The sequence below is a fragment of the Marmota monax genome, unplaced genomic scaffold, assembly GCF_021218885.2.
Source record: "Marmota monax isolate L192 unplaced genomic scaffold, Marmota_monax_Labrador192_F-V1.1 WCK01_AAM20220418_F8-fsc00050, whole genome shotgun sequence".
NCBI lineage: Eukaryota > Metazoa > Chordata > Mammalia > Rodentia > Sciuridae > Marmota > Marmota monax.
In genome coordinates, this window is record NW_026694552.1 from 2763479 (window position 1) to 2777506 (window position 14028).

Genomic DNA, 14028 nt, shown 5'->3' on the forward strand with positions numbered 1-14028 from the left:
GAGGCCCCGGAGGGACCCCTTGTCTCCTCCACACAGTGAGAAGGTGCCATTTATGAGCCAGAAATCAGGCCCTTACCAGACAATGAATCTACCAGCATCTTGATGTTGGAGTCCCCAACCTTCAGAATCATGAGAAATAAAATTCTGTTCTTTATAAGCCATCTATTATGTGGCATTTTGTTATAGCAGTTTGTACTAAGGATATCATAGTTTACCTTCCCTAAAATCAAGTGTGAGAAAAATCACTCCACTATAATTAATGATACATCTCCACGGTAAGGAAAGAAGTGAAATGTCTGAATGAAAGAAGTGAAATGTCTGAATGAAAGAAGTGAAATTGTCTGGATCACTGAGGTTAAAAAATGCCATAGGGATGACTCTGAATAAGTAAAATGAAAGTAGAGATGCCCACCTCAACTTCCTTCCCGAAATTATTCAAGCGAATTCCTCAATTTGATTATAGAATAGAAGAGAAACCATGTACTCTACACCCCCCAGTTTCTAGAAGCACCACAGGCAAACTATTCCCCCTCCTAAATTAGACTCCATTCTATTTCTTAAGATACCAAGAAGGGCTTTCCTATTGGGTGATGAATCAGGCAGAAATACAACAATGACAGAAATCCACCTTTCTGCTTTGATAATATCAGTCACGAATGAGAAAATACTTTTTTCCATTGCAATGCTGGGGATCAGACCCAGGGCTTCATGCATTTCAAGGCAAATGTTTTACCATTGAGCTACATCATCAGCCTGAGTAAATCCTTTATAGGGTGCTATAAATTTATGACCTTCTATAGCCTGAAAGTTGCATTATTATAAGGTAATCTAAAGGATTTGAGGTACTGTATTTGAAGCATGGTGTGAAATTACATGGCAAAAATAATTTTTTTTTCCTTCTGACATTAATTGTCCAAAGTTCCAATAGGCAATAGTAGATAAAGGGGAAAAGAGGGATAAATAAATGGCAGATAGAATCAATATGATGAAATTATATGCAATGGAGAGATTATTAAAAGGTCACCATCATGAATATCCAAGCCATGTGATGCTAGTGTATCTTTTTTTAAGTATTTTTTTAGGGGCTGTGACTGTGGCTCAGGGGTAGAGCACACGCTTGGCACACGTGAGGCACTAGGTTGGATCCACAGCACCACATAAAAATAAAAGTATTGTGTCCATCTACAACTAAAAAAATACATTTTAAAATACCTTTATTTAATTATTTATTTATTATGTGGTGCTGAGGATTGAACCTGGTGCCTCACACGTGCTAGGCAAGCACTCTACCACTGAGTTACAACCCCAGGCCCAAATGCTGGTGTATCTTTAATGTCTGTTATGTGAGAGTCAAGAGATAAGAATATTTAACAAAATTAGCCTTTGTTTTCTGATTTGTTTCACCTATATTTTCATATTTTTCTAAGATCTGGACAATTCACCAGTCAAGAATATAAAAGGAATATTTATATTTTGTTTCTATTTATGATATTTTAACACTAATTTTAAATTGTACTAAAGAAATAGTTAAGATCTGATTTCTACTCCTAATACACTGCATGCATTAGGAAGTGGTATAAAATAAAAGGAAGCTCCCCACTACAATCTTTTGAGTTTGCTTCCCAATCAATACAGCAGTATCTGCCTGATTACTAGGTAGAGCTGCTTGGAACTTATCACATGAAATATGATCTGGAGGACACATCAGGTACATCTGGGAAAAAAAGTGATTTGATGGACAAATACTATTTGCCACACCCACAAATCCCTCAAAATGAGGGAGGAAAGAAACATAAACATCGTATATTGGTTATTTAAAATGCACTTTTATTCACTTTTATTCACACAGATGAATTTATACAATTGAAAGAAAATATCTGATACACAATTTTGAGATTTTTTAGCAGCACCTGCAACAAGAGATTGTAGAATACCTCAGATAATGTAGAGACGGCTGAGGCAGGCACAAATGAACCTGAAATTTGTCAATCCACTGAAGACATATGGAATCTGAGGCCCCCTGAAAGTTAGCCAATACATGACAATAAACTAAATAAATATTCTGCATGATGTTTTAATGGACCATTGAAAAACACTATACTTCTAATTAGAAATATATTATTCCAAAAATCTAGTGTTCATTAAAAACACCTATTGAAAATATTGCACTGAACATTCTAGGGTACACAGTCAAATTCTAAACCTATATGCACAGTTCCTGGTACACACAGACATCAGCCTTTGGTGTTTTAATCTTACCTAAACTATATGCCAGCACCCAAATGCCACTGTTTTTGTAACTTAACATTAAGTACTTTTGTTCATATATTGTGTAGTAATTTGGCAGAAAAACATGGTATGGCTAAGAAGAAAGGGGCTTCAGTTGACCTGCTAATAAAATTAACAGTTTTTCTTGGATGAACAGGATACCTATGAATTAAATACCCATGTAACTTTTTACTCAAATGACCACATGCCACTCTACAAGACAAGTAATTTTGTGAATTGATGGAGGTCTTTACGAAGGCCTGAGATCTACAAATAGAAACTATTATAAGCAGAGTGCAAGTAAAAAGAGAAGGCCCCAGGTCTCATGCACTTAAAAATACTTAGCATTTAACAGTTCTGACATACAGATTTCACTCTAACATGATTGTAGCAAAAGGATCATAGGACTTGGAAAACCAGTGTGGCTCACTATAGGCATAGGCAGGATAGGAACCAATACTTAAGAGCTGTGGGGTCCCAGTTCTGGCTTTGACTTCTGGCATCAAAGTTAATTGGACAATGGGGTCAGGACTATATATGAATTGGAAATACTGAGTTTGACTGAGTTGAGAAACTGTCTCCTCTTGTCTATGTGGCCAAAAAGTCCCAGAGCTCTTAAAGCACATAAGGTCCCACATGTAAGGCTGATTCCATATGTGGCTACAATGGAGAGTTCTAGGCTGTATTACTGTGAAAGTTCCCTCTTTTGAGGGTCCTTTCTAACTGTCCCTTACTACACTGGGTCATGATTATTATCATAGATGTTTTAAGTACAGATTAAAACTATGCAGGATGATCAGATCAACCAACAAGAACCAGACTGCATGCTCATAATACAGTACACAATTGGCAGTCATGGTAATAAAAATTGTCAAACCATTTTCATTTTTAATATGCTATCTTTAGGCAGTTTGTATAAGAGCTTAAGGATTTTTCCTGCTATTAGTGCAAAAGCAAAAAGCTATGTAGTTGCTGTTAAAAGCTGATCACAGAATGGTTTGAGAATTTTTAAAGTCCCTCTCTGCAGTCTTAGCTGTTATCTTCAGATAAATGTATCCACAACATGGCACTGACATGGTTTATAAATTCACAGAACTTAGAGCTGGAAAAGACCTTATGCTAAACATGTAGCCAATACAGAAATTCTTTTTATAGTATTTTAACAGATGATCATCCAGTGAGTATTTTCACTGGAAGGGAGTTCACTATTAAGGCAATCTATTCCACTGTTGGACAACTCTAGTTATAAGAAATTCATTCCAACACAACATTAAAATCTGTTCTTTTGTCACCTTCAGTGTCCTAGATTGGTTGGCCAAACATACAGTACTACATATAAGAAATCAGTTCCTTCTACTCTACTAAATTTATTTGAGTCTTGACTCAAACCTGGTGAGAAAAGCCTGTTATCTCCCAAACTTTTCTGAAGCCTTCTCCTTAAGCCAGCATGGTGAACCAAAGGACCATTTAAATTATGAACAGGGAACACTGCACCCAAAGCCATATACTAAGCAGCACTGCTAAATTGAAAAGAGGTTGTCAGAGAAGCAACATCTCTATGTAGCAACAGTAGACTTACGAAGAAAAAGCAGATCAACCATTTATTTGCAGGGGTGATTGGAATATTTAAGCATAATCCATTCACTAGTATCCTGTAACTTTAGATCACAGGATTGCAATTAATTTCCGGTATCATTAGAATCTCATATTGAGATGGTATTTTTTTTGAAAATCTCAGATGGGAGTAAACCATATATAAGGACTTAAACAAATCAGTGTACATCTTAAACTTTTATATTCCTAATCATCATAATCTCTTTATAATTCAAGCTTAGAAATTCTTGTTTGTATATTATTTTATCATAACATAGCTCAGAGTTTGTTTGTGTTTTTCCTTTTGGCAGAAATGTCAGAAACTATTTGGCAGGAGTCTGATGGTGATATTTGCTAGTTGATTAATGGAACGCCTTAAGGGATAGCTGTAGCTCTTTAACTCCTTCATGCGGCTGGGTTCTAGGTTTAAACTGCGATTTTTAAAAATATTTAAGTCTCTCAGGACTAAAACTCTCTGAAGTGTTCTGAGACACACAGAAAGGGAAAATAGCAGAAATCACGCAAAATACACTTGGCTCAATAAAGCTTTTTTTTTTTAATCATTCTATAACTTCAATTTGAAAGGTTCTGATTTCCAATCAGAACCTTACCTCTTACTCTCTTGTGTGTGTGTGCACACTTAGAGGGGCACAGTAATTCTTACACTACTGATTGACCAATTTTAGGACACACTTTTTTAACAGCATGAAGAACCTGCTTTGGAGCCACTGTTCAAGTCAATGGTGTGACCTAACATGCAATGCTCCAGCTGTTCCTCTACAGCCAGCACTTGCCTGACAGCTTCTTCAAAGGCCACTGTCACATTAGTATCATCTTTGGCACTTGTTTCTAAATAAGGGTAATCCCCATTCTCCATGCACCAGGCTTGTGCTTCCTCAGTAGTTACCTGCCTATCCTCTTTGTCTACCTTGTTACCCAGAACTACAAAGGGGAAGTGCTCAGGGTCCTTCACATCTGCATAGTAGATGAATTCTTTTTGCCAGTTACCAAGGTTTTCGAAGCTCTGCCGGTCATCCACACTGAAGGTCAAGAGGCAGCAGTCTGCTCCCCTGTAGAACGGTGTTCTAAGGCTCTTGAACCGTTCCTGTCCTGCAGTGTCCCAGATCTGGAGGGTTACAAAGCGTCCATCTACCTCCAGATCTCGATTTAAGAACTCTACCCCTATGGTGTGAAAAGCTTGGGAGTCAAACTTATTGGTTACATAACGGTTCATAAGCGAGCTTTTCCCCACTCCACCATCTCCCAAGAGAATGACTTTTAAGAGGAGGGATTTCCCACTCATTGTTGCAGCACCAGACAGGGAGGAATTTGTAACCAAGAGAACCTGAAAATATATGAAAAAGTGGTGGGGAAACAGTTAAACCTGAAACTGAAATCAACTTTATAGCACATTTCTCTGAAATATGAGGTCTTCTAATTTAGTTTCTGTTGATTTACACTCATTAATTGACATAGAATAGCAGAAGAAATAACACTTTTTGCATATGGGGGAAAGCAGGTCTTGTTTTTCTCAAATCTTTTGCCTGTGCCAGGAAAATGGCTGAATGCCATGAGTAAACCAACTAGCAGATGGTCCTATAATTTGGTTCAGTTGTGACCCTATTCTAGGGGAGAGAGCCTAGAACAGAAATGACACTCAAATGTGTGATCATAGTAGCTTCCAATTTGGAGAGTTCCAAACGAGAGACAAATTGTATGAAATTGATTTGAGGTTTGAAATTTGCTCCTCAGGGATGTAAAAATTCAATAAGTATTGAGGAGGGAAAGCTGCATAAACTTTTTTTTTTTTTTTGGTACCAGGGATTTAACTCAGGGGTTCTTTGCCACTGAGCCACTTTCACAGCCCTTTTTATATTTTATTTTGGAGACAAGGTCTCGCTAAGTTGCTTAGGGCTTTGCTAAGTTGCTGAGGCTGGCTTTGAATTTGTGATCCTCCTGCCTCAAGCCTCCTGAGACACAGAGATAACAGGCCTATGTCACCAGGCTTAAATAAGCTGTATTTTTTTTATTTGTAAGTAGAGGTCTGGGCCAGAATTAGACTGGACCCCAGAATATGGAAGAGAGAAAAATGTCAAGTTTTTTTCAGGCATTTACCACATTGTACTTGCATTGCTACAGACACTTAAGTTGATGACAGCTAACTGATTATCAATATAACAGATTATTAAGGAAGTAAATATTGAATAGCTAACCAGTGTTTGGATGTATGTTCTAATTCCATAAAAGCAACATATGAAAACTCATGGTGAAAATCTAACTGCTAATAATTATACAGTACCTTTCTTGTTACCTCTTCAACATGTTGACTCATAGACTACCAGAGTATATCTTACAGTACAAAGATCAAATGTCTACTGAACAAGTACCTTTTGCCATATTCTGTTAGGTACTTTTTCACATTAGGTCCACTGTAGGAACTCAACAATGATTATGCTAATTGAGTGATATTTATGCAAGACACCCAAAGGGATGAAAACTAATTACTAATCAAAGGGGTACATACCAAAGAGCTTCTTGAAGCACAGATATTTAAAATATAATTTTAAAAAATTAGTAGTCTTAAAATTATTTTGAAATGTATGTGTACTAACTATAAATTTTCTAAATATTTCTTTTTAAAAATATTTTTAATTGTAGATGCACATAATACCTTTATTTTATATATTTATTTTTATGTGGTGCTGAGGATCTAACCTAGTGTCTCACACATGTTAGGCAAGAGCTCTGCCACTGAGCCCTAGCCCCAGCCTTAAATATTTCTTTTTTTTTTTTTTTTTTTTTTTTTTTAATTTTTTAATATTTATTTTCTACTTTTCGGCGGATACAACATCTTTCTTTGTATGTGGTGCTGAGGATCGAACCCGGGCCGCACGCATGCCAGGCGAGCGCGCTACTGCTTGAGCCACATCCCCAGCCCTTAAATATTTCTTTTTAATGAATCAAATTTTAAAATATCAAAATCCAGAGTGTACCCCCATGACATACCTACCTAGTCAGGTTTTTGACGAAATTTTAATCTTTTTTTCTTTTTTCCAGTTGTTGCTTTATTTTTTTCTTTTTATGATTCTAAAAAACAGAATGAGAAACATTATTATTTTTAAAAAGCATGCATAATAAAATTAAGGTAAGTCTCTATATAAAAATACATTCAAGTTCTCTTTGGTTCTTGCTTCCAAGATGAACAAAAAAAAAAAAAGAAGGAATAATGTTTGTGCCAAAAAAGGCCTGTGCACCCTATTCATTGTATGAACTGTACCCAGTGTGTACCTCAGGACAAGGCCATTAAAAAGTTCCTCATTCAAAACATCATTGTAGAAGCTGCAGCCATCAAGGACATTTCTGGAGAGTGTTTTTAATGCTTACATGCTTCCCAAGCTCTTTGTTAAACTGCATTACTGTGTCAGTTGTACCATTCACAGCAAGGTGATTTCCTAATCTTGGGAAGCCTGGAAGGACGGAACACCCCCACCCAGATGATTTATACCTGCTGGCGCTGCCCCATAACTTCCACCAAAGCCCATGTAAGGTCCTGAAGGAGTGAAGAAAAGCTATTCTCAGGGAAAAATAAAAAAATAAAATGGAAATTATAATGAAAAAAGAAAATACATTCAAGCAATCTTGACTAACTTTCAGAGGATACTTTTCACGAATACACTTGAATTCAAACTGATTCAGATGTTAAAATGAACACGATTTTATCACAAAAATTTAACTTTTCCTAATTTGAGTGTACTTTATATAATTTAAAAATGATGTCAGGGCTGGGGCTGGGGCTTAGCGGTAGTGCACTTGCCTGGCATGTGTGAGGCACTGGGTTCAGTTCTCAGCACCACATATAAATAAATGAAATAAAGGTCTATCAACAACTAAAAAAAAAAAAAAAAAGAAAAAAAAATTTAAATGATGTCATTTTTCTATTGAATTCTTCACTCAAATAAAAGTAAATCAAAGAGAGTAGCTGATAATCCTAATAGGTGATGTTCAGTAAAAAGAAAGAACAGAGGAATCTAAACATTTTGAAATATTAATTCAGAAATAAAACTCGTTCCCTTTATACCTACCAACCTTCTCAACTCCAAAAAGTCATTAGTACACTCACCAATCTGCCTTGAGGTTGTGTCTCATTGATTTCTTATGATCAGAGCAGAAAATAAAATTATGTTTGTGGGCTTCCTGTTTACAATATATACTCTTGGCTAATTATTTTATTCGTTAATTTAAATCATCATCTTGAACACAGGTGTTAATATTTAGCTTGCCTTATTTAATTCAAACATACTTTCATTTAATATTATACTTAATTATGGTAAGAGTCTTATTGAAGCAACATCAAGAGTACTGGCACCAGTAGCACCAGCTGGGCATGGGGGCGCATGTCTGTAATCCCAGTGGCTCAGGAGGCTGAGGCAGGAGGATTGTGAGTTCAAATCCAGCCTCAGCAAAAGTAAGGCACTAAGCTACTCAGTGAGACCCTGTCTCTAAATAAAATATAAAATATGGCTGGGGATGTGGCTCAGTAGTTGAGTATCCCTGAGTTTAATCCCTGGTACAAAATTTTAAAAAAGTACTGGCCTCAAAAGAAAAACAGTTCCTAGAACTGTTTAGTGTTCTTTCTTACTGAGGGATAAAGAAGCTTTACAAAAATCCTAGGTTTAGTAATTCCATGCTATTTAAAAAATAATCAGGAGTTCATGTAAATCAGTAATTATGAATTTAAACAATATCTCCTAAATTAATAGGCTTTGTCTTCCTTCTTGATCTGTATCTACTCTATAGAATTCTCAAGTCTCCTACAACTCCTGAATTTTTTTGTCCTATTTTTATCTGATTTAAAAAATTTTTATCTGATTTTCAAAATGTTGTTGAATCTAGCTCCAGGAACAAACATTTCTTGTAATGGAGGTGGAACAAGTGTCAGCACACTTCTTTATTATCTCTTTATTATATTCTTCCTTTATTCCTTCTTTCCTTCCTTTGTTTCTTGATTTATTTATTTTTTTGTGGTGCTGGAGCTTGAACCCAGGTCTTCATGCCCATGCTAGGCAAGTGAGTTTCCCCTGAGCTACACCCCAGCTCACACTTATTTTTCATACTGGTCTATAGGATAATTTTACAATTCAGTACTCTTTAACTCTTTTAAAAAGTAACAGAAGGAAGTATCAACTTGGGCACAACACTGATTGCTATTATTAATGGTGCATGTCAAGTGAGTTTCCTGAAGTTCCTAGCAAACAGGTGTTCATATCATTAAATGACTCATTAACCTTACTTTCTCGGCTGTGGATAAACTCAATAGATGGTTCTTGGACTGAATGAATATGGAAACCAAATACTCAGCTCCAGGAATAATGATTAAGTATTAATAACTATCTGAGATAATGCTTCAGTTGTACATTTCTCCATTTGGTTATGTGCACGCATACCTTCTGGGTACATAGGCTTTGTGCCAGGGATAAAGGAGGAAAACCAATGTAATTCCGTTGTCAAAATCACTGGGCTGGCAGCCAATAGGATATCAGGGTCTTCCTCACTGTGACACTATTCATTTATTTTATGTACTTAGGCAGGTCATTTAATCTTCCTCTGTTTCAATATCTTCCTATTACAAAAACAGACCTGGTAATACCCTCCCTATTTAACTCACGGGATTTAGAGGAGAACAACTTAGGATGTTTGTAAATATTTGTAAGCATTTCTTGAAAGTGTTGGCTTGAGATTTCTGTTCCCTTGGCTCCTCCATCCCCTTTCATTCACTGGTCGGGATCTCTGTCTCAGTATTCACCCTTCTCAGAAAGGGCTTGCTAGTTAGAGGATAATTTTTTTTTCTTTTCTTTCTTCCATAGCTAAGAAAAACTTATTTCTGAATAATCTTGGGCATCTGCCTATGGCACAGAATCTCAGCACTGCAAGGACCTAAAGGATCTTGGGTCGAATCCTGCTACTGACATTGAGGAGATATTTGAGTGTCTTATTGTGTGCTGTGTTCTTACCAAGATGATCCTCTACCCACCCCCTGATGTTTCCAATTCCCATTTGTTCACTAGAAGTAGAAATGAATGAAATTTAGGCTTGTCTCCGTCACTAAATCCTATTGACATTTCCTTAAAATGCCCTTTTCTACCATCTTGTTGTTGTTTTAACACAAGATCTCACTATTCTCACCATGTTGCTCAGGCTGGCCTTGAACTCCTGGGCTCAAGCAATCTTCCTGCCTCAACCTCCCAAATATCTGGGAATACAGGTACAAGCCACAAGGCCCAGCTCCATCCTCAATTTGATCCATATCTCCTCATATCCAATTTATTTTGAGAGCTTCCTGGCTCTTCTCTGCCTGTCTCTGGTTTCACTTTACCCAATCTTTGTAAAGCTTCATCACTTGAACACCCATGATGAAATTTGAAATGCATAAGTATTTAAGGCAAGGACTTTCCCTCAAGTTTACAAATTAACATATAAACTTAAGATCTCAAGCAGGGTATATACTGTCTATGAAATTCTATGATCTATTTCAAAATAACTAGAAGAATATGAAAGTTCCCAAAACATACAAATTATTAATGTCTGAGGAGATGGAGGTGCTTACTACCCTGATTTGATCATTACATATTATGTATGCATATAAAATTATGATATTGTACCCCACAGATGTATCCAAATATTATGACTCAATTAAAAAACTCATTCTATATAATTGACATTATACTGCTTGATTTTGTTAACAAAATTTTAATGTATGTATTTCCTACACAATCAATTTAAAATTCCTGAAGGAATTTTAAAGGAATATGAAAGACAGTGGAATGGTTCTAACATAATTTCCCTATGTACATATATGAATATGCCACAGTGAATCTTTACATCGTGTACAACCATAATATCAGGATCCTAATTAGAATAAGATGTACTTCATGTTTGTATAAATAGGTAAATTATACTCTACTGTCATGTATAACTGAAAAGTACAAAAAGAATTCCCAGATAATAAGACCTCTGTTGGTATATATCTTTTTCCCTGTGTTTGGTACTGGGGATTGAACCCAAGGGTACTCTACAACTGAGCTACATCCCCAGCCCTTTTTATTCTTTATTTTGAGACAGGGTCTCATTAAGCTTTGCAGGCTGCCCTTGAACTTGCCATTCTCCTCCCTCAGCCTCCTGAGTAGCTGCGATTCTAGGCGTGTAATACCATGTTGGCTTGTATATTTCTCTGAAGCCCCTTTAGCATGCAACACCTTCATAGCGATAATCAATAAAGATTTGGTTATGAATTAACTGATCACGCAGGAGAATTAATGCCTCTGAATTAATGCCAAGATACAATAGATCTACAGTTCTATAAAATGTCCAAATATTATTTTATGAAAGGTCCCTAAAGAGTAGAAGTGATGAACTTCACTGGATCATTTTTCAGACAGGATTTAATAGGAATTCCATCTGGAAATGCTCTAGTTTCCTTCCCCTACCACATTTTAAAAATTAATAAATATTTCAAACACTATCTCCATTACTACTAAAATTATGAGCAGCTGGGCATGGTGGCACACACCTATAATCCCAGCAGTTTGGGAGGCTGAGACAGGAGGATCATGAGTTCAAAGCCAGCCTCAGCAAAAGTGAGATGCTAAGCAACTCAGTGAGACCCTGTCTCTAAATAAAATACAGAATAGGGCTGGGGAAGTGGCTCAGTGGCCAAGTGCCCCTGAATTCAGTCCCCAGTACCAAAAAAATATCATGAGCAAATTACTTCATGTTTTCAATGGATGCTATCATCCCTACTATTATTTGTCAATGTTTGAAAGTGAATATGATGTCCTTCATTACATATTTAAATTAAAAAACAACCTGCATAGTATAAAAACCAATGAAATAATTTTCTCCCCCAGAATATGCCATATTTAATCCAAACCTTAAAAGAAGGTAGGATTAAGAAGGCAAAAAACTTTGATAATTAAAAATACATTTAATAGAAAAGTCAACTTCTGTATGCATTCCTTGTAGTCCTATATAGGCTATGATTTGGACCCAATTTTTTCCCCCAGCCCTGGGGATTTAACCTAGGACCTTGCACATGCTAGGTAAGTGCCCTACCACTGAGCTACAACTCCAGCCCTTGCACCAAAATATTTATTCTGATTTTAATCTTATTCAGAGAAAGATCTGGCTTTGACTCAAATATCCAAGAGATGCAATTCCCCTTTGTTACCCCCAAACAGATTAACAAGCACTCTCTGAAGATAGCTTATTCATTTTTTCTCCAATTAGGGTCTCAGTCTTGGACAGTATAGTGAATTGAGAATTCAGTAATCCCCAGCTCTTTGTTCTTCAGCACACTTGAAACCTTTTGAATCTGCTGTTCCTGCACCCACACAGGCTATTAAAATTATTGTATTTAGTTGGAGATGCTTGTGAGTGGGGGTGGAGGTGAAGGAGAAGCAGTACAATGAAGAGAAAGATTGAACCTTTGAAAATAGTACACTTTAGTGTGATGACAGGAGAGAGGCAGACAAGCAAACAGACAATGTCAGTCCAGTTGCCATGGGACGGAATTGTGCTCAAAATCAGTAGTGCATATTGTTTGAGAGCAAGTCTTGAAAGGGATGTGTACTGCAGGGCTGGGTGGGGGAAGAGCAACAGGGGATGGTTAGGCAGTGTATGAGAGTAGCCTTCGTGGAAGTCTGCACAGAGGAGAAGCCATAACTGGATTTGTGGGGAAAGCCCATCTTGTTGCAACAAACTGATTAGGGCCATTCAACTCTCTGTTGAATTCTAGCACAATATTCTGAAATACTGAATTGGAGAATTGAGTGTGGCTTTCTTTAACATATGTAAAAACCAACACAAATAAGAAATGATTGGATCTTTCAGATCCTTTAACATAAAAAGATGTAGATTGTTTCTAATACAACCTGATGCTTGGTGTGTGTGTGTGTGTGTGTGTGTGTGTGTGTGTGTGGCGGGGGGGGGAGGTGTTTCGAAGTGGGAAAGCTCTATGACGCACTAGATTCATTTTGTAGAAACAAGTTGTCAGCTATATACCTGCTATGAGTACAAATGTCATAGCTGCCATGTCACTGAAATGCTGTTCCTACATTCATGCCCACTTTTATATTTTATTTGCAACTCAAAGGGTCCAATGTAGAATTTCATGTCTAATCTTTGGCTCTTCACAACCACAGCTCTGGGGCTATAAGCCCAAAGACACACTAGGTAGCAATTTGGCACTGTTCCTAGGCCACTCCCCCACCCCCAATATAGGTAGGTAAGGTTTTGATGACATTAAAGAAGCTCGCTTAGGAGACCAGGAATGCTGGCAAACGTACCTCATCTGCACTGTTAGCATTCGGGACTTAGGAAGTGAGATGCCACGTATAGTCCCAACTACCTAGAACCCAGGTCCTCTCACCTCACCCCCCAGCTCTTAGAGGGAGTCAGCTGTGGTGCATGCGCAGTGGGCCACACCCGCTCCCCAAGGAGCTCTGCGCCTCTGCCGGGCTTTGGCAGCCACTACGGATTACTCAGCAACGCCCCCTCCACCATCAAATATCCCCGACTCCGACCCCAGCAGAGCCTAGGCCCTTTTCCTAAGGTGCAGGTGGCCCTGGGGGTCACCTATAAGGTCCCTTCTCCCTCTTCCCACAGGCCCCCACCTCCTGGCCTCCCGGGTCCGCCAGTCTTAGCCCTTCTTTCTGCCCACGCACAGGCACCTTACCCAACACAATGGGAAGGAGAAAGGAGAGGGCTGCGGGTACCAGGCAGGTCAGTTCTGCGTGCCGCGAGTATGGCTCCTCAGCGACACCGTCACAGCTCCTGCTGCTGCCTCGTCCTCAATGGGGCAGCAAGTGCAGCTTGGACCTCTGTGGCCTGACAGCTGCCGCTCGCTCCCGCCGCTGCCGCCGCGCAGCGTCTCGCGCCCGCGCCCGCCAGGGGAGGGGGCGGGGCCCGCGCCGCCTCCTCGTGCCCCTTTCTTGGCGCTGGGGACCCATTGTGGCCGCTTCGCGCCCTTCCACGTGGAGAGCGCTCCCTGGCTATCTCGTTCTTATTTCTTGCTCAGTGCCCAACCCTGATCTCCCTCATCATCCTTCCTCTCCCCTAGCCTTATTATTAGTAGGCACAATGGGCGTCAAACATTACTCTCTGGTTTAGCTC

The 14028-nt window shown here is 38.4% G+C and overlaps 1 protein-coding gene and 1 pseudogene across 1 annotated transcript; one reads left to right on the forward strand and one right to left on the reverse strand.

The window, feature by feature from the left end:
• Window positions 1-1806: 1806 nt before the first annotated feature.
• Rab9b (RAB9B, member RAS oncogene family) lies at window positions 1807-13755 on the reverse strand. The gene is made up of 3 exons (XM_046420836.2): window positions 13592-13755; window positions 6872-6948; window positions 1807-5206 (listed from the first exon to the last, which is right to left on the reverse strand). The coding sequence occupies exon 3, from the start codon at window positions 5162-5164 to the stop codon at window positions 4559-4561; it is 606 nt and encodes a 201-aa protein (XP_046276792.1). The 5' UTR covers window positions 5165-5206; window positions 6872-6948; window positions 13592-13755; the 3' UTR covers window positions 1807-4558.
• Window positions 7060-7407, forward strand: LOC124076729 (small ribosomal subunit protein eS26-like; annotated as a pseudogene).
• Window positions 13756-14028: the final 273 nt, after the last annotated feature.

Excerpts from the sequence above, each read along its gene's own strand:
- Rab9b (XM_046420836.2), bottom strand. The coding sequence starts at position 5,164 with ATGAGTGGGAAATCCCTCCTCTTAAAAGTCATTCTCTTGGGAGATGGT.